The sequence below is a fragment of the Hemiscyllium ocellatum genome, chromosome 2, assembly GCF_020745735.1.
Source record: "Hemiscyllium ocellatum isolate sHemOce1 chromosome 2, sHemOce1.pat.X.cur, whole genome shotgun sequence".
In the NCBI taxonomy this organism is placed as follows: domain Eukaryota; kingdom Metazoa; phylum Chordata; class Chondrichthyes; order Orectolobiformes; family Hemiscylliidae; genus Hemiscyllium; species Hemiscyllium ocellatum.
The window spans coordinates 12,746,937-12,773,227 of record NC_083402.1 but is presented as its reverse complement, the minus strand read 5'-3'; the positions used below and the strand labels follow the sequence as shown (position 1 = coordinate 12,773,227).

The following is a 26,291-nucleotide window of genomic DNA, read 5'->3' as shown; positions in this document are numbered from 1 at the left end:
AAGTGGAGTGTACCTCCTGTGATATATGTGAAGTCATAGATTTGCAATGTGTCTCAAAGAAGCACATCTGCAGCAAGTGGGAGATGATGGCCTAGTGGTATTAGCAAAGACTTTTAATCCAGACACCTATGTAATGTTCCTGGAGATCTGGGTTTGAATCCTGAGATGGCAGATGGTGGAATTTGACTTCAATAAAAGCCTAGAACTGGGAGTCTAATAATGACCATGAAACCATTGAAGATTACTCAACAAAACTCATCTGGTTCTCTTATGGCCTTTCGGGAGGTAAATCTGCCCTCATTATATGGTCTGGCCTACACATGAAACCAGACCCCCAGTAATGTGGTTGACTCTTAACTGCCCTCTGGGCAATTAGGGATGGGCATTAAATGCTGGCCTGGCTGGTGAGTAAAACAGGAAGATAGTTGCACAAGCTTGAGTTCTAGCTTTCGGTGCTCAGGTAACGGCTGGAGACACAGTTGGGCATTCCCAGTAAGGGTTGCACACAGAAAGAATCTGAGAAACATAACAGTAGAGAGGGCATGGATTTTGACCAGTGTAAGAAAACCATGGAGGTGGTGCAGGAGTCCCCTGAGTCTATTGTGCTTGCTAACTGGTATTCTATTTTAGAAGCTGGTGATGGCAATGGTATATCAGGGGCATATAGCTAGAGCGAAGACCATGACACTATAGGAGACCCTGCTGCTTTGTAAAAGAGAAAAAGGAATGGAACAGTAATAGTTATTGGGGTTTCCATAGTCAATGTAGCAGTAAATGTTATTCAAGATGGGGTTTTGCCTCCCTGGTGCCAAGGTCTCAGAGAAACTGAAAAACGCAGCAATTTGGTTTTGTAGGCAGATTTCAGAAAGTACATAAGATAAACGAGCAGAATCACTCCATTCAGTCCATCAATTCTGCTCTGCTATTTGATCATTGCTGATAGTTTCTCAACCCCATTCTCCTGCCTTCTCCCCGTAACCTTTGATCTCCTTACTAATCAAGAGCCTATTCTCTTGTCTTAAATACTCGCAATGACTTGGCCTCCACAACTGTATGCGGCAATGAGTTCCACAGATTCACTACCCTCTGGCTGAAGAAATTCCTCCTCAGCTCAGTTCGGAAGGGCCATCCCTTCACTCTGAGGCTGTGCCCTGGGTCCTCGTCTCTGCTACTTTTCAAAACATTTTCTCCACATCAATTCTATTAAGTATCCGTATTAGGATCATAGAGTTATTGAAATGTACGACACGGAAACAGACCTTTTGGTCCTACTCGTCCATGGTGACGGATATCCCAATCCATTCTAGTCCCACATGTCAGCACCCAGCCCATATCCCTCCTCTTTATATACCCATCCAGATGCCTTTTAAATGTTGCAATTGTACTAGCCTCCATGGCGTCCTCTGGCAGCTCATTCCATACATGCACCACTCTCTGCATGAAAAAGTTGCCCCTTAGGTCTCTTTTATATCTTTCCCCTCTCAAACTAAACCCATGCCGTCTAGTTCTGGACTCCCCCACTCCAGGGAATAGACATAGTCTATTTTGCCCTATCCATGCCCCTCATGGTTTTATAAACCTCTACAAGGTCACCCCTCTGCTTCCAACGCTCCAGGGAAAACAGCCCTAGCCTATTCAACCTCTCCCTATAGCTCAAACCCTCCAACCCTGGCAACATCCTTGTAAATCTTTTCTGGACCCTTTCAAGTTTCACTACGTCCTTTCGATAGGAAGGACACACTATTCCAACAGTGGCTTAACCAATGTCCAGTACTGCCGCAACATGACCTCCCAACTCCTATACTCAATATTCTGACCAATAAAGAAAAGCATACCAAACACCTTTTTCACTATCCTATCTACCTGCGACTCTACTTTCAAGGAGCTATGAACCTGCACTCCAAGGACTCTTTGTTCAGCAACACTCCCTAGGACCTTACCATTAAGTGTATAGGTCCTGCTAAGATTTGCTTTCCCAAAACGCAACACCTCACATTTATCTAAATTAAACTCCATCTGCCACTCCTCAGCCCATTGGCTCATCTGATCAAGATCCCATTGTAATCTAGAGTAACCTTCTTCATTGTCCACCACACCTCCAATTTTGGAGTCATCTGCAAACTTACAAACTATACCTCTAAAGCTCACATCCAAATCTCAGATCCCCACCACCCACCACCCCCAACAAACCTTCTAAATTCCAAGTACAGACCCAGAGTCCTCAACTGCTCCGCATATGATAAGCCCTTCGTCCCAGGATCATTCTTGTAAACCTCCTCTGAACCCCTCTCCAATGCCAGCACATCTTTCCTTAGATACAGGGCGCAAAACTGCTCACAATATTACAAATGCAGTCTGACTAGATCCTCATATAGCCTCAGCAGTACACCTCCGCTCTTATTTTCTTACCCATCTGAAATTAATGCAAACATTCATTCATTTTACTGCCGCCGAACCTGCATGTGAGTCTTAATGGAATCCTGAACTCGGACTCCCAAGTCCCTTTGTGCTTCAGATTTGAAAAGTCTTTCACTGTGTAGAAAATAGTCTACACCTCTATTCTTCCTACCAAAGTGAATAACCTCACAGTTTCCTACATTCTATTCCATGTACCATTTCTTTGTCCACTCTTCTTGTCTGTCCAAGTCCTTCTGCAGCTTTCCCTCTTCTTTGATATTACCTGTACTTTTGCTTATCTTTGTCTTATATGCAAATGTGGAACAATGCCCTCAGTTCTTTAATCCAGATCTAACAATGTGAATATTTACAGTTCCAACACTGACCCCCACAGAACTTCACCAGTCACTGACTGCCATCCTGGAAAAATACCCCTTTATTCCTACTCAATGCATTTTGCCTGTCAGCCAATCCTGTATCCATGCCAGTATCTTGCCCTAACACCATGGGCTCTTATCTTATTCAGCCAGCTCCAGTGTGGCACCTTGTCAGAGGCCTTCTGTAAATCCAAACACATCATGTCTACTCATTCTCCTCTGTCTAAGATGTGGAGTTGCTGGTGTTGGATTGGGATGGACAAGTTCAGAAGTCACAAGACACCAGCTTATTATCCAACGGGTTTATTTGACATCACAAGCTTTTGGAGCCCTGCCCCTTCATCAGGTGGAGTCACCTGGTGTCCTTTGTCTTAAAGAGAGTTGGGAAGGAAATTTAAAAGCAGGACCTAAAGAGCAGTAACCTCAGGATTACCCTCACTACCACTGGCTACTGAGCCTAAGAACAATAGAACTGATCAATTGAACACATGACTTGAGAAATGGTGTAAGAGGAAGGGCTTCAGATTCCTGAGGAATTGAGGTTCTGGTGCAGGTGGGACCTGTACAAGCTGGATTGTTATACCTTAACAGGATTGGGATCGATTAGTTTTGCAGAGAGTCCCTCCTACTGTTGGGGTGAGTTTAAACTAATTGGCAGGGGAAGGGAATCTGAGAGGCAACTCAAATTGGAAGGAAGATATGATGGTAACAGGAAATCATAAAAATATTAAGGAGACTAGAATACAGAAGGAACAAAGTCAAGTGTGCTTCAAAAGTAGAATGATGTCAACAAGGCAAAGTTGAGGACACTGTAGCTGATTGCACACAGTATTTGCAACATGGTTGATAATCTAAAAGGCGCAAGTAGAAATACATGGGTATAATCTAATTGCCATTACAGAAAATGGCTGCATAGTGTACAGGATTGGGAAGTGAATATCCAATGATATTCAATGTCTCAGAAGGACAGACAAGAAGGTGGAGCTGTGTTAATAACAAAGGATAGGATCAGAACATTAATAAGAGAGGACTTCAGATTTAAGAACAACACATGGGATCTATTTGGATGGAACTAAGAAACAGCAAGGAATCGCAGACATTGGTTGGCATGACTAATAAGCCACCAGATAGGACCAGTGGGGGCATGATATCCATCAGAAAATGAGGGATGTATGTAGCATGGGCAACACATTTAACATGGATGACTTCAACCTGCATATAGACTTGGTAAACCAGTCAAGTACTGTGGCTGTGGAAGACAAATTTGTGGAGTTTGTTCGCAATGGTTTCCTAGAGCAGTATGTTGAGGAGCCAGATAGAGAATGTGCTCATTCCGCTATAGGATTATGTAATGAAAAAGGTCTAATAATTTTGTTGTAAAAGAACCTTTAGTGATGAGTAACCACAATATGATCGAATGTTCCATTATGCTTGAAAGTGAGGAAATTCATTCTGAAGCAAATTAGTTTAATTTGAACAAGGGAAATTATGAAAGCATGAAGCACAAATTAACCGATGTTAATTGAGAAAATACATTAAAAGGCATGACTGTTTTAGGCAATGGGGAGGCTTTTAAGAACTGTTACATAACTTAAAAAACTATGGATTACATCAAGGTGCAAAATCTAAAAAAATAATCAATCAATGTAGAGACCAAAAGAAGGTTCTAGATAGCATAAGATTAAAAGGAAAAGCCTACAGAGTAGCCAGAAGTAACAGTAGTTCTGAGAATTGGCAGATTATTTGAATTCAACAAAGGAGAACGAAGGGACTGGCAGGGAAAGGAGAATAAAATATGAATGCAATCTAACCAAAAACACAAAATTGGATAGCAAAAGTTTCTATAAATACATAAAAAGGAAACATATAGCTAAATATAGGTGCAATCAGGAAAATGGAAAATGGAGAATGATGCTAAACGATGACATTTTGGTTTTTTTTCACAAAAGAAGATTCAGTGAATCTCCCAAAAGTAGAGATCCAAGTGGTGAGAGAAAATGAGTTGAAGGAAATTAGAATGGGCAAAAAGATTGTATTGGATAAATTAATGGGACTAGAAGTTGCTAAATCCCCAGGACCAGAATGTTGAAGGAATAGTTATAGAGATAGCTGATGCATTGGTCACCACCTTCGACAATTCTATCGAATCTGGAGTGATACCTGCAGATTGAAAGCTAGCAAATATCAGCCCGCTATTTAAAGGGTTGAGAGAGAAAATAGTGAACTACAGACCTGTTGGTATAGAAAATGCTCAATCCATTATAGAGGGTGAGATAAATAAACGCTCTGGGCAGGGTTAGCATGGAGTTGTGAATGGGAAATAGTGCTCGATGAATGCATTGCAGTTTTTTGAAGATGTTACTCTCAAGATTGAGAGTTGATGGATGTAGTATACTTAGATTTGCAAAGGCAAATCCCTCACAGGAGGCTGGTTAGAAAAATTAAAACAAGGTGTACCCTAGAACTCTGTGGGAAGCTAGAGAAGTGATTGCTGGGCCTCTTGCTGAGATATTTGTATCATTGATAGTCACAGGTGAGGTGCCGGAAGACTGAAGGTTGGTTAAAGTGGTGCCACTGTTTAAGAAGGGTGGTAAGGGCAAGCCAGGGAACTATTGACCAGTGAATCTGACATTGGTGGTGGGAAAGTTGTTGGAGGGAATCCTGAGGGACAGGATGTACATGTATTTGGAAAGGCAAGGATTGATTAGGGATAGTCAACATGGCTTTGTGCATGGGAGATCATATCTCACAAACTTGATTGAGTTTTTGAAGAAGTAACAAAAAGGATTGATTAGGGCAGAGCAATAGATGTGATCTATATGGATTTCAGTAAGGCGTTCGACAAGGTTCCCCATGGGAGGCTGGTTAGTAAGGTTAGATCTCACGGAATACAGGGAGAACTAGCCATTTGGATACAGAACTGGCTCAAAGGTAGAAGATAGTGTTGGCGGAGGGTTGTTTTTCAGACTGGAAGCCTGTGACCAGTGAAGTGCCACAAGGATCGGTGTTGGGTCCTTTACTTTTTGTCATTTACATAAATCATTTGGATGTGAGCATAAGAGGTATAGTTAATAAGTTTGTAGATGACACCAAAATTGGAGGTGTAGTTGACAGTGAAGAAGGTTACCTCAGATTACAACAGGATCTTGACCAGATGGGCCAATGGGCTGAGAAGTGGCAGATGGAGTTTAATTCAGATAAATGCGAGGTGCTGCATTTTGGGAAAGCAAATCTTAGCATGACTTTAATGCATTTAATGGTAAGGTCCTAGGGAGTGTTGCTGTGCAGTTGGAGTGCAGGTTCATGGATCCTTGAAAGTGGAGTTGCAGGTAGATACGATAGTGAAGAAGACGTTTGGTATGCTTTCTTTTATTGGTCAGAGTATTAAATACAGGAGTTGGGAAGTCATGTTGCGGCTGTACAGGACATTGGTTAGGTCACTGTTTGAATTTCTGGTCTCCTTCCTATCGGAAAGATGTTGTGAAACTTGAAAGGGTTCAGAGAAGATTTACAAGGATGTTGCCAGGTTTGGAGGATTTGAGCTATAGGGAGAAGCTGAACAGGCTGGTGTTTTCCCTGGAGCGTCAGAGGCTGAGGGGTGACCTTATGGAGATTTACAAAATCATGAGGGTCATGGATAGAATACATAGGCAAAGTCTTTTCCCTGGGATCGGTGAGTCCAGAACTAGAGGGCATAGGTTTAGGGTGAGAGGGGAAAGAAATAAAAGAGACCTAAGGGGCAACTTTTTCACACAGAGGGTGGTACGTGTATGGAATAAGCTGCCAGAGGAAGTGGTGGAGACTGGTACAATTGCGACATTTAAAGGCATTTGGATGGGTATATGAATAGGAAGAGTTTGGAAGGATATGGGCCGGTTGCTGGCAGGTGGGATTAGATTGGGTTGGGATATCTGGTCAGCATGGACAGGTTGGACAGAAGGGTCTGTTTCCATGCTGTACATCCCTATGATTCTTGACATGGAATAGGAGGTAATGTACAGGCTAATGATTGGCTAACAGACAGACAACAGTAAGTAGGGATAATCAGGTCATTCTGACATTGGCAGACTGTGAACTAGTGGGGTAACACATAGATCAATATTCACAATACAAATCAATGATTAGAAGATGGGGACCAAATGTCATTTTTTAAATTTGCAGATGGTATAAAGCTACGTGGAAATGTATACTGAGAGGAAGAAATAAAGTGGAGGATTTGGACAGCACTAATGAGTAGGTAGATGGAATATAATGTGAAAAAATGTGAGGGTTATCCACTTTGGAGGGAGTAATAGATGTACAGGGTATTTCTTAACTGGTGAGAGAAACACACAAAATACTAGACAGGTTAAACATAGGTAAGATGTTTCTCCTGGTTGGGGAGTCTAAAACCAAGTCACAATTTAAAATTGATGGGGAATGCCATTTTTGACAAAAATGGAGAATCAGAGGATTATAACCTTGTGGAACTCTGTCCTACAGAGGTCTTTGGAGGAACATCCTTGGAGTATCTTCAAGGTTGAGATTGGAAGATTTCTCATTGCCAATGTTGTGCAGAGTTACACGCATGTTGTCAGTAAAAGGAAATGCTCAAATACATCAAATTATGAATGGCACACCAAGGTTCGATGGGCTGGATGGCATCCTCAAGCTCCTATGTATTCCCATGAGTTTAGAAAATTAGACAATGATTTGATTGAGGTGCTTAAAAGTACAAAGGGTTTCAACAGGGTAGTTAAGGAGAAATTATTTCCTCTACTAAGAACTCACTATTTTATAGTAAGAAACCATTCAGAAACCAACTTAGGAAGGAAAGGGAGGTGGAAATTTGGAACTCCTGCCTGGGAATTATGGATAATTAAGGGTAACAAGGTATAAGTGATCTAAGGCAGGTAAACAGAATTGAGGTGTAGATCAGTATTTAAGATTGCAAATTGGAATAGATCTAACAAGCTGAATGGCCTATTGTTTCCTTTTGCTTTCTTCAGAATGACAGAAGTAAAATTGCTGTAAAATTCTCTGAGCTAAACTGAACATGGATCACACACATGCTCGTGTGCGCACACAAACACACACAGATACAAGTGCGTGCCGGCGTGCACGAATCACACACTCATCACAGTTAACTTGGAGAATTCTCAGTGTGGCAGAGTTTAGAAATTAATTCCTGGCAAAATAGACAAGTGCACGCAAGAGAAAAGAACCATGGAAGCTACTGGATTGCTGCAACAATCTCATCTAGCTTGTTAATGCCCTTCAGTAAGAGGGCCTCAGACCAACACAAGATTCCATTCTTCAGGAACAGGACAATTCAAAGGGGGTTTCTCAATTGCAATCTATTCCCACTTGCACACTCTCCCACATTTCCCTGCAGCTTTACCCTTTCAAATCCAATTCCCTTTTAAAAGCTCTGATTGAATTTGTATCCACCAACTTGTCCGACAACACATTCCAAATCCTAAGTACTCTTTGCCATGTGTTTATTTGCCAGTCACCTTAAATCTGTGCCCTCTGTCACTAACGCAACCATAATCGCACACTATGTGCACCACTGGCTTAGGCAAGCTGGCTCCCTCTCCAAGTAACAGAGAGTAGCCAAGGTTTCTTCAGCAGAACCTGCCAGGCCCTACTGGAAGGATAGTGACTCAAACAGACCAGGTTTTAGAATCTGGGATCTCAGCCTGTACCGTTAACCCAATTAAACCTTTCATAATTTTAAAGACATCTATCAGGCCACTGCCTCAACCTTCTCTGTTATAGAGAAAATGGGAGCCCTGAAGTTCTATATTATCCTTTTAAATCATCTTTATAGCTTCTCTCCTGGTTCTTTATTGGGACTCTTGATGGAAAACAGAGTATGAGCTGCCTACAGGACACCTAGCAGACATAGTTTAATTAATTAAGATCGGTATTAGGAATAAATAAACCATTTCTAGCTGTTATCTAGTCACTCCAGCTGAAAGTATATGTGGGAATGAGGACTGGATTAGGCTATCAATACACATAAAGGTTTTGATGCAGAAATGGATCTGATTGAGACATATAAGATTATTAAAGGATTGGACACTCTAGAGGCAGGAAACATGATTCCGCTGATGGGTGAGTCCTGAACCAGAGGACACAGCTTAAAAATAAAGAGTAGGCCATTTAGGACAGAGATGAGGAGAAACTTCTTCACCCAAAGAGTGGTGGCTGTGTGGAATGCTCTGCCCCAGAGGGCAGTGGAGGCGCAGTCCCTGGATTCGTTTAAGAAAGAGTTGGATAGAGCTCTCAAGGATAGTGGAATCAAGGGTTATGGAGATAAGGCAGGAACAGGATACTGATTGAGGATGATCAGCCATGATCATAATGAATGGTGGTGCAGGCTCGAAGGGCAGAATGGCCTACTGCTGCACCTATAGTCTATTGTCTATTGTCCAACATATCTAAGTCAGCATTTGTCTCTGCCCCTTTGCATTAGAGTTCCAAAGGACAGCCAATGGACTCTATACTGAGTATATTCAAGAAAATATTTGATAACTTTTTAGATTTTAAAGGCAGTGAGGGGCTATAGGGAGAAAGTGGGAATGTAATTTGAGATGGAAGAGCAGCCATGATCATATAAAGATGGTAGAACAGGCTCAAAGGGCTGAATGGCTTACTCCTAGTTTCTATGACTTGAAATGTCAATTCCTTTTCTCTCTCTCTGTCTCCACAGACTTTCTCCATTGCTTTCTGCTTTTTAAATCCAATTCAATCTGCACCCCTTGTTCCCATATTCCTCTTGTCTCTCCTTGCAGTCAAGTAACCTGTCAACATTTATCATCAAGACTGAGACATGCAGAATGATTGAAAAAGACTCACTGTACTCCCAAACAGGGAGTCAGCAATGGGAGATGGGAGGATAGAAAAGCTATAACAAGGAAAGTAAACACATGTTTTCATTTAAGATTTTGTGAGTAAAATTAATTTTTAAAATGTTCTGCAAAGGACAATCCAAATTCCAAGTGCATGCCAGTTGGTAAAACAGGCCAGTCCAGATTAAAATTAAAGGATCTCACAGGAACTAACCATGCAGAAGAAAATACTTCAAAGAGTAACACACAGGAAAGTACAGACACAAGAGACAATTGTTGGGAGATTCTTTTTATTTTTGAGACAAAGAGGATACAAGTAGTATAAACACCACAAAAACCAGGAAATAAGATTGTGTGAGACTGGATGAAGATTGTGTAAAGAGGTAGAGGAGAGGCAGGAAATCTTGCCAAGAATGGGAAAAGCAAAGGCACCAGCAGGTAGTTAATGAGTGGAGACATCAGCAGATAGTGGGATAATTGAAAACACCAGCAGGTAGTGAGAGGAGACACCAGCAGGTAGTGAGAGGAGACACCAGCAGGTAGTGAGAGGAGACACCAGCAGGTAGTGAGTGGAGACACCAGCAGGTAGTGAGTAGAGACACCAGAAGATAGTGGGATGAATGGAGACACCAGCAGATAGTAAGTGGATACACCAGCAGACAGTGGGATGAGTGGACACACCAGCAGTTAGTGAGTGGAGACACCAGCAGATTGTGGGATTAGGGAGACACCATCAGGTAGTGAGTAGAGACACCAGTAGGTAGTGAGTGGAGATACCAGCAGATAGTGGGATGAGTGGAGACACCAGCAGATAATGGAATGAGTGGAGACACCAGCAGATAGTGGGAATCAGTGGAGACATGAACTGATAATGCATTCCTCAATACTATAAATTTAAAATGTATGTCTTTAAATTGTTTAATTTACTCATCCTTCCTAATATTTATAAAGCTCCTCCACCCCTACATTCCACCACCCCAGAGGTTTCTAATCTTCGTCTTTGGAATTCGCCCTCTCTGAATGACACCAATACTGAGAATTATAGCTTCAGGCAGCTGGGCGTTATATGATAGAATTCCCTCCCTTGATCCCCTCCACCTCTGCTTCTTTCCTCCCTTGAGTCACCTCTTCACAATGTCCTAAGGTCCTTTTTGGTTCAGTATCGAATTTGGCCTGAGCATGCTTCTCTGCTTCATCAGGATATTTTGATACATAAATGCAAGTTGGATTGGCAACAATGTGGAAATTCGTTAGTTTGTGCATAATGGAGATGAGAAGTTACGGGAAAATTGGAGATTTACTGACTTGTATGGGAGTAGCAGAGACTTTGGACAATAAGAGGTAGCATTAGCTGGTTAGTAATGGAATCAACACAAAGTCTGGGATTTGTAATGGAAACAACAGTCTGGTTTGTAATGGCAAAGATTCTGGTTAGTATTAGGAATAGCATGAATTCTGATTAGAATAGAAATAGCATGGAAGCTTACTGGTAATGACTTTGGGGAAGGACAAAAAATAGAGGTTTGTAGGGATAGCTAACTATAAATTGTTAAAGTAGTCAATTTACCTTTATCCACTTCACTGAGTTCACACCTCTCAGCCTTTAAACTGTTGCTGTGGTGTGTAGTGAGCTCCATTGTTCTTCTCCTGCAGCGTGAGAATTGCTGGCCTTTCCAGTTCTGTTCTTCATCAGTTGGCTGTTTCCCAGGAGACCAGGTGCTTGACTTACTGCCTGGGACATCCTTCGCTCTGCTCCTTGAGCTACTCGCCCCAGGTTTGCAGCGCTCTGGTGCACAGGGTTCTTGAACAGGGGCCTGCACGAGCACATAAGGCTGTGCTGCAAAGGGCGGACTGCTCACCTGGGCACCAGGGCAGTGGGAGGTTCTACCCCCAGCCCCTGGGAAGGTCCGCACCTTTCCCATTGCGGTCAGTAGCTTTTGTGGAGTGCTAATGACATTGTAAGCATTGCCAATACTTTCCAGTCTTCGCCGAAGGTCAGAGATTGGGCCACTGCTTTGGCTCAGGGTCACTGTGTCTCCTGGCCTCCGTTTGGAAAACAGTGCCGAGGTCATTCTTTCATACACATGTCTCTCCGTGGGTGCAGTACCCTCGCCATTGCCTTTATGACCCTCAGTGCAGCTGAGCCATCTGCCTGACAGATGGCCGCCAGAGAAAATTCTGCTGTGAGCTCCAATCTCCCCACCCATCGTCACATTGTGTTCCAGTGCCCTATTCAGTTGATCGTCCATGGAATAGCTACGGCTGAAGATATTTTCCCCGGGCCTGGAATTGTTATTGGAAATAGGCCGCCTTGTCCCTGTGGCACTGAGTCCTCCGGCCCCCATGTCATTGAGGCGCCTGCTTGTGGTCTCCCAGAGTGCACCGTAGATGTTCCCATCACTACTGAGCCAGCTTCTCCCTGGGTGCAAGACCTTTGTTTGGCTGGTGGTCCTGGCCAGCCTTTGGAGTTGCTTGTATTGTGGTTCAGTCAGACTGTACAGCTTATCGGTACATGCCATCTCACTACCAGACCCTGCTCCATGACACATAAATAGCCAGATACATTTTATACAATACTAAACACAATTGGAAACGAAGGGGACAGAATGGGTAGTTAAAAGTTTACAACGACTTTCACCTTTAGATTAATAATCCATTTCAATGTGCATGGTCATTAAATGCAATTTGCGTTCAAAAGGGGTTTCTCTGCACTTGCCTGGTTGAGTGAGTTATCAATTCCGTTCAATACCATCCAGAATAAAGCACAACGCAACTACCACCTTAATGACCCATTCCCTCCACTGATGGTACACCACTGGTTGCAGTCTGTCTCATTTACAAGATGCACTGCTGGTACCTATCAATGGACAACATTCACTATCTTTACCACCTAGGTAGCAGTCACATGAAAAATCTAAGGCCTCAAGGCCTCCTTCCATGTCACGTATCACCACACTTTGGAAATAAATTGGCTATTTCTTTATTGCCACTCAGTCAAAACTCCTGACCTCCCTCACTCAGCATCATGGGTGTACCTTCACCACATGGATTCCAATTCACTGTTGCCTTCTCAACTGAAGTGAGAGATGGGCTGTGATTGCTGACCTGGTCAATGATATCTATCGCCCTGAATGGATACAAAGCAAAATATGTTCTGAAACATCACAGCTCAGTCTTAACAATACTCGTTGATGATTCTGTTTTCACCCAACATCTGTGAATGCTTACTTTGAGGAAGAGAACTTTAACAGTGATCAGCTACAGAAATCCTGAATGTTTTATCTTTGAGTAGACTGGGAACAATGCCCAACGGAGTTCCGTCCAGAATGTTTGACTGCTAAGGAAAAAGGTCTTGCTGCAATTCTATGGGTGGCTGGGGAAAATACACTTGGAGGACTGTGAGTAGTTTTGGTCACTTTAAGAAAGGACAAATATGTTCTAATCAACCTGTTCAGAGATGTTATGATATGGCGAGAGGTAAGATATTATGATGCATGTCTGGAGCAGGTAGGACTTGAAGGCAGGGCTCCTGACTCCAAGGGAGGGGCACTACCGATGCACCACAAGAACACTTTTGCTTGCTTAGAGGGAGTGCTAATTTCATTCCTGGAATGAGGAGGCTTTTATAACAAGGGAAGATTGAATGGAATGAGCCAGTCGATAAGGAAACTCAAGACTGAGATTGGCATATTTTCAGACACTAAGGGAAACTAGACATTAGGAAGCAGAGCACAAAAATGAATTGAAGTAGCCCTGATCTTACTGAACAGCAGAGCAGGCTCAAGAAGCCACAGGACTTATTCCCTACTTCACATGTTCTTATTTTCCTTCTGTGTCTTTATTGGGATCAAATCGTGGACTGTTTGTATAGTGGACTGATGGGGCAGTAATTGGCAGGGTTGGATTTGTCCTGCTTTTTGTGTACAAGACATATGTGGGCAATTGTTCACATTGTCAGATAGACACCAGTATTGTAACTGTACTGGAAGAGCTTGACTCAGGGAGCAGCAAGTTCTTGGAGCACATAGTCTTCAGTACTATTGCCAGAATGATGTCAGGGTGCATAGCCTTTGCAGTATGCAGCGCCTCTGACCATTTCTTGATACCACGTGGCGTGAATCAAATTGGCAGAAGACTAGTATCTATAATGCTGGGGACTACTGGAGGAGGCCAAGATGGACCATTTACTTGGCATTTCTGACAGAAGGTTGCTGTGAGTGCATCAGCCTTATCTTTTGCACTGATGTATTGGGCTCTTCCATCATTGAGGATGTGAATATTTGTGCAGCGTCCTCCTCCAGTGAGTTATTTAATTGTTCCCCACCATTCACAAGACTGCAGGACTTAGATCTGATCCGTTAGTTACAGGATCACTGAGCTCTGTCCATCACTTGTTGTTTGGCATGCACGTAGTCCTGTTTGATAGCTTTACCTGCAAGTTCCCCTCTGAGCCATTCACCACCCTGACTTGGAAATTTATCACCGTTCCTTCACTGTCACTGGGTCAAAATCCTGGAAATCCCTCCCTAATACCATTGTGGGTCTACCTACGCCAAATATAGTGCACCGGTTCAAGAAGGCAGCTCACCCCCACTTTCTACAGAGTAACAAATGCTGGCCGTCTGCATTCCAAGACCACTTTTTTTAAAAACATAAAATCCCTGTGAATGTTACCATCAAGTAGATATTCAGATTAGATTACTTTTAGATTACTTACAGTGTAATTCAGCCCCCATATTATTTTGACATACCTTTTGTGATTTGCTAATTGACCCCAAAATCTGCAACCAATTCCCTTTGATCTATTTAAAAGCTGTGCCATGTGCCTCAAACTTACAACTCAAGGTGATAAAACAGGACTGAAAGTTAATGCATTGGATTAAGTGACTCCGTTTAATCGTCATCGCCCTTCTATAATTGCCAAGGGAATGCATCCAGAGTGTCCGCGGCTGCATGTGGCTTTGATACTTGAGAACGTGTATGTCACAATATATTAACATATTGCTCTAGAGTGTATTCAGAATCCAACTCACATTTAAGGCAGCACAAAATGTACTGAGGCAATTAGCAGGTGGAAGGGGAAATTCAAATAACAGCAAAATATTTCATTTGTATAGTGCTTTTTACCGGCTTAGTGTGTCCTTAAGTGCTTTGTGGCTGACTAAGTGATGTTGCAAAGTGACATGCAAAAGAAGAAAAGCTGATGTGAGGAAAATCACAATGAACCGATAGGGTATGGAATGCACTTCCTGGAAATATGGTAGAGGCAGGTTCAACTGAGGCATTCAAGAGGGTATTGCACACTTATTTGGATAGAAATGGCATGCAAGGGAATGGGGTTTGCACTACGTAATGATATTCATTTGAAGAGAATGTGCAGGATGAATAACCTTCTTCTGTACAGTAATAATTTTGAGACAAAGTCATTTTTGCACAAATTAATTGGAATAAATAGGTTACTTGATTCAGTCAATCCACCTTTTTCACTCATCTCCCTCAATTAGTACAATTCCTTACTTGCTGCTGTAGCTATCTAAATGCATCTCAACCATTCCCTGTAGTAGCAGTTTCCACACTCTCGCCACTCTTTTGGGTAAAGAAGTACATTCTGAATTCCCATTTGACCATCTTATCAGGTGTCCTTCTCTTGTTTACATGACCGCACACCTGCAGTCAGCCACAAGACTGAAACTTCCATTGCTGGTTATAATGCATGGCAGTGGGACATGGAGGAGTTGCTAGTGTAGTGGGAATATCACTGGGTTAGTAACTCAGAACCACAAGCGAATGGTTTGGAGACATGGTTTGAATCCCACCATGGTTGATGGTGAAATTTGAATTCAATAAAAAAATCTGAGATTAAAAGCTAGCTAAATGGCTACTGTGAAAACACTGTTGATTGGTCAGATATAGTTCTTAGGGCCAAAGGGTATGCACAGGAAATGGGAATAGGGGACTGAGTTGGATGATCAGCAATGATGCATACTGAATGATGGAGTAGGGTCAAATGGCTTACTCACTACTCCTAGTTTTTGATTGTCTGGTATCAGCCTCTTGAAGCTTCTCTGCGCAGTCTGCAATGACAGGATCTCTTTCCTTAGATAAGGAGTTCAAAACTGCACACAAAATTCCACTTGTGATCTGACTGGAGTCTTGTGCAGTTTTAACAAAATTCTCTATTTTTAATATTTCAGTGCCTCTGAAATAAAGGCCAAATTTCCTTTTGCTTTCTCTGTTAACCACTGGACTTTGATGCTCGCATTTGTGATTCATAAACAATTCCTGAATCTCGTTGCACTGTACCATTTCGCACTATTTCTCCTATTAAGTGACATTCAGCTCTTCTATTCTTCCTGTCAAAATGCATAATCTCACATTTACCCATGTTATATCACATCTGCCAACTTTTGTCCATGTGTATGACATGTCCTAATCCCTCTGCAGATTCTTTGTTAGATTCTCACCACTTGCCTTCCCACTATTTTTGTGTTATCCACAACCTTAGCATTAAAGGGAGGTGGTTATCTCCTCTCTTGTTGGAGGTGGTCATTGCCGAGCACTTGTGTGATATGAATGTCACCTTGCTCTTTATCTGCTTGATTTTGGATGTTGCCCAAAGTCTTCTGCAAAGGGAGATGGACTGATTTGGTGTTTGAGAAGTCATAAGTGGTGCTGAATATTATGCAGTCATCAGTGAACGTCCTTGCTCTGATCTTGTGCCAGATGGAAGGTCATTGATGAAGCAGCTGAAGGTAGTTCGATCTAGCTCCCCTAAGGCACTCCTGCAGAGATGTCCTGGAGCTGAGATGGCTGACCAACAATCACAGCAATCGTCTTATGTGCCAGGTATGACTACAACCAGTTTCTCTCAGATTCCTATTGACTCTAGCCTTGCTGGAACTACTCAATGCCACACTCAAGGCTAGAAGGGCTAAATGACTTCCTCTTGCTCCTAGAATAAAACATAACCTCCAACGCAATTCCTTCCTTATTCTACACCACAGGCTGATTTGGTCCCCTTGCTCCAGACTATCAACCACACTCGATTGATTCCCAGAATGTGAGGGCTGTCTAGGAGGTGATGGAGGAGAATTGTGCCGAAATTCTCTGGAGCTTAGAAGAATGAGAAGTGAGATGTAATAACTCAAGAGGATAGAAGCCAGAAGGTTGCTTCCCTCAGCCAGAAAGTTTGAAACCCATTTCATAAGGGATCAGTCTTCATTAAGGAATGGTGAACCTCTAGAATTCCACACCCAAAGAACATGCTCACAGGCACAATCTTTTTATAACCAAAATTGATCCGAGCCTGAGGCACTAAAGCATGTGGAAAAGGCAGGAACATTGAATTGAGGTGAAAAGGTCAGCACTGATCATAATGTATAGCGGAGAAAGGTCAAGATGCCTTATCAGATAATTATTGCAGTGCAGAAGGAGGCCATTCAGCCAATTGTGCCTGTACTGGATCGGCAATGTTCTGCCCCTTTCCTCATATCCCTGCACACCATTTCTAACCAAAGAATTATCTAATGCCCTCTTGAAGGCCTCAAGTGACCCTGCCTCCACCATATTTGCAAGCCATGTATTCCAGATGCTAACTACTCACTGTGTGAAAAAGCTTTTTTCTCACATCACTCTTGCTTTTGCTTCTTTTTTTCTTCTTTTCTGAGTGGGAACATTTTCTCCTTATCTACTCTGCCTTGCTTGTTCATGATTTTGAAAACCTGTATTAAATCTCTTCTCAATCTGCTTTTGTCCAGGAAGAACTGTCTCAAGTTCTTCACTCGATCCTCATCTCTGAAGTTTCTCATTCCTGGACCCATCTTTTTGTACGCTTTCCAACACATTCACATCTTTCCTATAACGTGGCTCCAACGGCTGTACACAATATTCTTGCTGATAAATATCTTGAACAAATTCAACATCAACTCCTTGCTATTGTACTGTATGTTTTATTAGTAAAGCCCTGTATGTTTTAATAACTTCACCCTCCACCTGTCCTGCCATTTTCAGTGATCTGTGCAAATATACACGCAGGTTCCTCTGATACAGCACCCCCTTTAGAATTGTGCCCCCAATTTGTACTATCTTTCAATGTTCTTCCTTCTAAAATGATTCACCTCACGCTTCTCTGCATTGATTTGGAGATGCCAGTGCCGGACTGGGGTGCAAAAAGTTAAAAAGTACACCTCATCAGGTTATAGTCCAACAGGTTTAATTGGAACCACTAGCTTTCGGAGCGCTGCTTCTTCATCAGGTGGTTGTGGAGGACACAATTGTAAGACACAGAATTTATAGCAAAAGTTTACAGTCTGATGTAAATCACAACACTTTATTTAAAAGTTACATCCTCAGGTTACCTGTAACAATTGGTGTCAGCCAGATAGTGTGTTGAAGGTGTTAGGCCCTGTGTTCCCTGTCTGTGGCATAATGTTTAGACTGATTCTAATCTAAAAAGTGAGTTAACGGAGTCCTACATGGATTCATGCAGTTTTTGTGCAAAGTACAATGTAACTCTGCAGGTACAAATTCACCCCACAAACATATATGCATATGTGTGCATGTGGGTTTATGTGTGTCTGTCTGTCTGTCTGGGGTGGGAGGTTGTGAGTGTGAGAGAGAGTGTATATGAGTGTAAAGTGTGTAAGTCTGTGAGAGGATGTGTGTGTGTGTGTGTGTGTGTGTGTGTGTGTGTGTGTGTGTGTGTGTGTGTGTGTGTGTGTGTGTGTGTGTGTGTGTGTGTGTGTAGTGCAATGGTGGTCACCTGTAGTATGACAAAAACCCAAGGTCCCGGTTGAGGCCCTCCCTATGGGTACGAAGTCTGCCTTGGAGGATAGTCACCTAAAGGTCCGAGGTCGAATGATCTGGACCCGCTGAAGTGTTCCCAACACTGGAAGGGAACACTCCTGTCTGTTGATTGTCATGCGGTGTCCATTCATCTGTTGCTGTAGGCTTTGCTCAGTTTCACAAATGTAACATGCCTCAGGGCATCCTTGCCTGCAGGGCAACTTTATCTGCCCTGAGGCATGGTACATTGGTGAAACTGAGCCAAGCCTACGGCAATGGATGAATGGACACCGCACAACAATCAACAGACAGGAGTGTTCCCTTCCAGTGTTGGGGAACACTTCAGTGGTCCAGGACATTCGACCTCGGACCTTCGGGTGACCGTCTTCCAAGGCAGACTTCGGGACAGGCAGCAGTGCAAATGGCTGAGCAGAGGCTGACAGGCTAAGTTCCGTACCCATAGGGAGGGCCTCAACAAGGACCTTATGTGCCTGTCACACTACAGGTGACCACCATTGCACTACACACACACAGACACTCCTACACACACACACACACACACACACACGCATACACACACACACACACAGACAGGAACCCCTATACACACACAGACACACGTATACATAGACAGGCACACAGACACTCACATACACTTCTACAGACACACACATATACACTTTCTCTCACAGACACTCACAACCGCCCACCCCTGACACACGCACACACACACTCCTACAGACACACACTCCCACACTCACACATGCATCCTCTCACAGACTTACACACTTTACACTCACATACACACATATACACTCTCTCTCACACTCACAACCTCCCACCCAGACAGACAGACACACACACATAAACCCGCATGCACACATATGCATATACATTTGTGGGGTAAATTTGTACCTGCAGAGTTACATAGTACTTTGTTCAAGAACTGCATGAATCCATGTAAGACTCTGCTAACTCATTTTTTAGATTAGAATCAGTCTAAACATTATGATACAGACAGGGAACACAGGGGGCTAACACCTTCAACACACTATATCTGGCTGACACCAATTGTTACAGGTAACCTGAGAATGTAACTTTTAAATAAAGTGTTGTGATTTACATATGAAAGAAGTGAAACTATCATGGTCACTCTAACAGATGAAAGACTCAACAAACAATCAAGGTATTTTTCAATGTATAATTTCAGTTACATCAGATTGTAAACTTTTGCTATAAATTCTGTGTCTTACAATTGCGTCCTCCACAACCATCTGATGAAGAAGCAGTGCTCCGAAAGCTAGTGGTTCCAATTAAACCTGTTGGACTATAATCTGGTGTGGTGTGATTTTTAACTTCTCTGCATTGATCCTCATCTGCCACCTATCCTTTCACTCCATCAACTTGTCAATGTCTTTTTGGAGCTCCATATTTGTACTCCTCAATGTTTACAATTCTTCCAAATATTGTTACATCTGCATATGTTGAAACTGTCCCCTGCACACCAAGATCCAGATCATTAATATATCTCAGCACAAAGGTCTCAATATCGATGCTGGGGGACCTCCACAAACCTTCCTCCACTCTGAAAATTATCCATTGACCATTTCTCTCTCTTTCTTATTACTTATGGTCTTCTTGACTTCCTATTTTCTATTATATTCGTACAATGTTTGGTTGAATCTTGAAGTATCCCATGTGTCCTTTGCTCTGCTGGTCATCTGATAAACTCACTGAAGTTACGGAATACCCACTTTTTAAAGAAGGACTGGCTCAGTCCAAACCTGCCCTGGAAGTTCTGACTCCATGCTCTTCCATGCTACTGCTTTGAAGAACACTGTCCTCAATTCACTTCGTCCTTCCTGTTCCATGTGTTAGGTTTCTCTGCAAGAACGTCTGAACATTATTCCTTTGGTTTTGTTTTCAAAACTGTATCTTCAGAAATTTTGCATTTCATTAGATGTAGATTGCTTAGATCTGGAGTGAAATATCTTTGGAATGATATCACAGAGAACTACTGAGGCCATCACTATTTCGCTTTTACTTTTTCTCATATTGGTTTGGAACTTTGAGAATTGCAGTTCAGAACTGAAATTGGAACAGCAGCTTGTTTGACAAAAAAGGAGAGAACAAAAGACTGGTGTTTGCTGTTTGGAGCTGGCCTGGAAAGATAATGCAGGTTAATTACTGATCTCAGAACCCTGTGGGTGATTTGACACCAAGATGTTGTTGTGCTCAGGGACTGGCAGCTGGTTAGAATTGGTCAGTCCGTGGATTCCAGTACGAGTCAGCCCTCGATAAAATGTAGAAAAAGAGAAACCCGGGAGCAAACTGGCTCTGGTTGTGTTTCAGGAAGAAGGGAGTTTCGCTTTGGAAACTGCTGGACACGAATGTGCTTTTTGGTTTTTAGTTATTGGCTTGTTGAAAGTTCTGAGAGCACAGCCCAGTAATAGTGTCCAGACGTCTGCAGAAATTGTTAGCATTGACTGGTGACTTCAGAATTTAAGCAAGATATCCAGACCTATATGTCTGTAATACAACCCACCACCCAAGGATTGAATAAAGCCCTGGTATTCGTCACTAAAATGGCTATTGAACTGACAAATTACAATCTTTTGCTTTTTTAATGTATCCTTTAACTATATCTCTGTCTGTTTCTGAGTAGGGTTTGTGATAAAATAAATTTGGGTCTGGATAAAAGATATTAGTTAGAATGCCATGTTTACCATCTGTTTTCTTTTAAATTTGCGTTCTTAAGAATAAATGGTCATTTTTTATTAAGTTATAAACGTATGTCCAAGATCTATTACTTGTAAAGTCTGGTTGGAAACAATTGAGCAAGTTTGTGGTCACAGAAAGTTTTAAATTCAGTGTGTAGTTAGTCCAGTGATAGTGAGGCTGATTTGGTTTGGCTTGCTATCCCTGTGTCATCACAGGAAGGGAAACATTTGGCCCATCATGCATCATTTAGCTCTTACAGCTACCCATTTGCCTCAGACTCCTGCAATTTCTTTCTGCTCAACAATTATTCATTTCACTTTTGAGAACTCCTGTTCAGTGTGCTTTCACTCCCTTTCAGGCAGCACACTACAGATCACAGCAATTCACTTCATAACAAAGATGTTTCCTCACTTTCCCTCTGGTTCCTTTACCAATTGTCTTCAATGTTAAGAATGTCAGTCTTCAACTCTCTTCAAAATGTACATGGATGAGTAACTGAAACATCACAGCACTGAAGGATATGGGCTAAGAGCTGAAAAGTGGGATTAATGTAGATAGGTGATGATTTTTGTTGCTGGTACAGGCTACAATGAGCCAAAGGGCCTCTTCTGTACCATATGATTCAATGACTTTATGATTAATGATCTACGTCCTCTAATTCCTGACCCTGCTGCCAATGGGGACAGTTTCTTCACATCTACACCATCAAAACATGCACAGAGATACTGACCATGAAACTATTGTTGACTGTTGTTAAAAGAAAAAGACAAAATCAGTTTTGCTGATGTCCTTTGGGGAAGGAAATCTGACTAAAATATTCCCCACTTGCCTGGATAAGTGCAATTCTAGCCATGTTCAAGAAGCTCAACACTATCTAGAAGAAAGCTCCTATTTGTTTGCCCCATTCATCACCATCAACACTCAGGGTCTATGCTCCCAATACACAGTGACAGCAGGGTGTGGCACCCTATAAGATTCATCTCAGTAACTCACCAAAACAAACTCTACCACATGAAGGATGAGAGGAATGGAATACTCTCCACTTGCCTGCACTACTGTTGCTGCAACAACACTCAAGTACCTCAATACCATCCAGGACAAAGCAGCCACTCGGTTGGCATAACATCCACAATCTTCCACTCCCTCCACCCCCAATGGTCAGTCGCAGTAGTGTGTACTATCTACAAGATGCACAAGAGAATTTCATCAAAGGTCCTCAGACAGCACCTTCCAAAATCATGACCACTTCCATCTTGAAGGACAATGGCAGCAGATACATGGTAACACCACCACTTGCAAGTTCCCCTCCGAGTTAACCACCAGCCCAACTTGGATATATATCACCATTCCTTCACTGTCGGGTCAAAAACCAAATCTCATGAGTGAGTAAAAGAAAAAGCAAGGTCATGGGGTACAACCCATGGGAGTAAGTTTCCTTCCAAGCCACTCACCATTCTAACTTGAAAATATATCGCCCTTTCTTCAGCATCACTGGATCAAATTCCTGGAAATCCCTTCCTAATGGCAGAACCTCAGGAAGACAGAATCCTTCTGTCTTCCTCCACTTCCCTCCACCTTCACCAAGGCAATGAGAGGTGGACACAAAATGCTGGCCTAGCCAACAACACACACATTCCGCAAGTGAATAAATAAAAGATAAATAGCCTCATTGATACTTCTCTCTCTCTTTCTTGTGTGAAGAATGCTTAATAAATTCACAGGAACCACATAATGCATATTGCCTTTGCTGTTTCTTTGCATCCTGAAAACTATGAGAGAACAAGATCCCTAGAAACAAAGCTGTTCCTTCTATACACCAATCTGTATCCCATCTCGTAGGCAACAAATCATCTTCAACCCCAATGCTCTAGTTACTTATCTCAACAACTATTTTGGCCATTGTACTTCATTCACAATATGGCAATAACTAAAAGTCTTCAATAGGCCTGAATCATATATCCTGCATCTCAGCAGAAAATAAACAGCAGAGTCCTTCAATGCAAAGGGCAGAGTGCAAATCTACACATAATAATCGCACACAAACCATAACTCATGCATATCTGGATTTCTTCAGGCTATCTCACACAGCTATTCACCTTTTCACTCAGCCCCTCCGTAGGTTCAAGCTTTGTCATTAATGTAACAACGCAGGAGATCAGCAATGTGAAAGGAATGAGTTGACCATTCTTACCTGGAGCAGCGGGGATAGATGAGGCTCCTGACGGTGATGCTGTTGTTCCCTGCACAATGACAATAATGAGAAAAGAAAATCATATACTGATGGAGAGCTTTCTCCAATCATAAAGAAGGTAATTTTGTTTGCTACTCAAAGCAAAGCCCATATCTTGTTTGTCACCAGGGGGCAAATAGACAATCTTATCTCTCAATATTATAGCACAATTTATTCAGGTTCTAAACAGGAGGATTTAGAATCAGATGGATGTTTATAAAATGATGGGGAAACACATTACCAAGTTAATATAGTATCGCAATTAAATATTGAGGGTGTTCAGCAAAGTGTTTTTGGTACTAGAATAACTTACCAATTTCCTTTACCTATCATGCCTAGCTCACTGAACTGCATTGGCTCTGCATCCACAATTGCTTTGAATTTTTAAAAAAGTACAAATTTCCTGCAAAAGAGAATCATGTTGCCAAAGCTGTACACCCTACATTCATCAAGATAATGCAAGAATGCTAAATTTTAATTATCAGAATTTATATGACAGGAGAAATTGATACTGGCTGGTTGGCAAGTCGATTCTGATTGGCCGTGGTAATGCCTCCGTCGGTTCACACAGAATCTCTTTATGAATGTGATTCCATGATTGGGCAGCACTTGTTGAACAACTTGGAGTGTGGGCTAATAGCTACACTAACAACCAGTTTAAGATGATCGGTCAAGTTCATTATGTGGCTCAGATCTGCTTGCTCGAAGCGACATACCTTCATGACCAGCAGACAGTTCTTTGCAAACAAAAAGGAAAATGTTCAGATCTCGCACATTATTTTTAATTACCCAGGATGCTGTGGGGCTCACACCACGGCAATGTCCTGGAAAATCAGACTCGACAAGTGTGGTGCTAGAAAAGCTCAGCTGGTCAGGCAGCATCCAAGGAGCAAGAGAGTCAACGTTTCGAGTATAAGCTCTTCATCAGAAATAAGTGCCAAGGGAGTGTCTTACGATGCTGATGTTTGGCTAAGTAGAGTGGAAGATGGGGTGGTGGCACAGTTGCACCTTGTAAAATAAGAATAGGAGAATCCAAAATGACCTGTTGAGCTTACTCCAACATTTAATATAATCATGGGTTTCAACTGCATGGGGTGGCATTGCGACTCAGTGGTTAGCACTGCTGCCTCACAGCGCCAGGGACCTGGGTTCGATTCCAGCCTCGGGCGACTGTCTGTGTGGCGTCTGCATATTCTTCTCATGTCTGTGTGGGTTTCCTCCAGGTGCTCCGGTTTCCTCCCACAGTCCAAAGTTGTGCAGCTTGGGTGAATTGGCCATGCTAAATTGCCCATAGTGTCCAGAGATGTGCAGGCTGGAAAATGCAAGGTTACAGGAATAGAGTAAGATGATAGGTCTGAGTGGGATGCTCTTCACAGTGTTGGTGTGTGGACTTGATGAACTGAATGGCCTGCTTCCATACTGTAAAGATTCTATGAACTCTACTTGCCCACCCACTCCCATTTCACTGTTCACAGAACTATTAGAGTGTAGAAGAAGGCTGTTCAGCCCATTGTGACTATGCTGGCTCTTCAAACAAGACCTTGTGTTAAAGGCCTGCTGAACACCATATTTCCCAGCAGTACATTTTCCACATCCTAATTAATTGCTGAACGAAAACATTTTTTTCACTTCACTCTTGCTTCATTTGTACATCATTTTAAATCTATATTCTCTCTTTCTTGTTCCTTTTACGAGCAGGAACATCTTCTAACTATCCACGATCCATCATCCTGCTCACAATTCTGAAAATCTCTTTTCAGTCTTCTCTCCAAGGAGAACTGTCCCAATTTCTTTAATCTATCCTCATCACTGAATTTTCTCACTTCCTGGAAGCATTCTTCTAAAATACTTCTCTGATATATTCACATCTTTCCTATAATGTGGCACCCACAACTGCAAACAGTACTGCAGCTGAGGTCTAACAAGTGCTTTGTATTAGCTCAATATCACCTCTTTGCTCTTGTATTCTTTGCCCCATTAATAAAGCCAAGGACACCATATGCTTTATTAACCAATACCACCACCTATCCTGCCACTTTCAGTGTTTCAGTGATCTTTAGAGGAATCCAGCATCTTGACTGTGAACCTGTGCAACGAATACTGATGGCGAGGTGTGTGTGTGTGTGTGTTTAAGTATGTGCGTTTATATGTGTGTGTGTGTGTGTGTGTGTGTGTGTGTCTTGGAGGTGTTCCTTTATTTGTGTCTGTGTTCTTGTCTCTGTGTGTGTATGTGTGTGTGTGTGAATGTGTGTGTGTGTGTGTGTGTCTTGGAGGTGTTCCTTTATTTGTGTCTGTGTTCTTGTGTGTGTGTGTGTGTGTGTGTGTGTGTGTGCGTGTCTTGGAACGTTTGTGTGTGTCTTGGTGTGCGGGCGTGTACATGAGAGAGAAGGGCTGATGGGCGGATTGCAGGATTTGAAGGTTAGGGCTGTTGTACTTCGAACATCCATCAGGTGGTGCTGGCGAGAACAGCTGCATTGTTGGCACTGCAGGATCTCAGCAAGAAAACAGAAGGCCAAGCTGTAAATGACAATGAGAGAAACAATTCCAGCTGTACAAAGTTTGCTTTATATGGCTATTATTAAGGTAAAGTCGCCATAGGCCTACTAGCCCATGTGGTGCTCTCTCATTAGAGAGAGAGAGAGAGACTGGTGGTGGTTTAATCCAAGGATGACCACACAACAGGGGACAGGTTAAGTAGGAGAGTCCTTATATAGTAACTTCAACAATGTGGGAATTGAACCCACGCTGTTGTCATCGCAAACCAGCTCCAAGCTAACCAACCCCTGTTTGTAATTATGATAATGCCAGTCACAATAGAATGTTCCTAAGTTCTAACAGCTACCATTAGGGCCTCAATATGAGGAGGTGGTGGCCTAGTGGTAATGTCACTGGCCTTAGTAATCCAGGACCCTAGGTTAATGTTTGAGCATGTGGGTTCAAATCCCA

At 42.5% G+C, this 26,291-nt stretch overlaps 1 protein-coding gene across 1 annotated transcript in view; it reads right to left on the bottom strand.

The window, feature by feature from the left end:
- dok7b (docking protein 7b) overlaps positions 1-26,291 on the bottom strand; it is an 89,134-nt gene that overhangs the window by 20,239 nt on the left and 42,604 nt on the right. Inside the window, exon 6 of the mRNA XM_060847322.1 lies at positions 23,307-23,355. Coding sequence (XP_060703305.1) covers positions 23,307-23,355 — 49 coding nt within the window. The remainder of the gene's footprint in view (positions 1-23,306; positions 23,356-26,291) is intronic.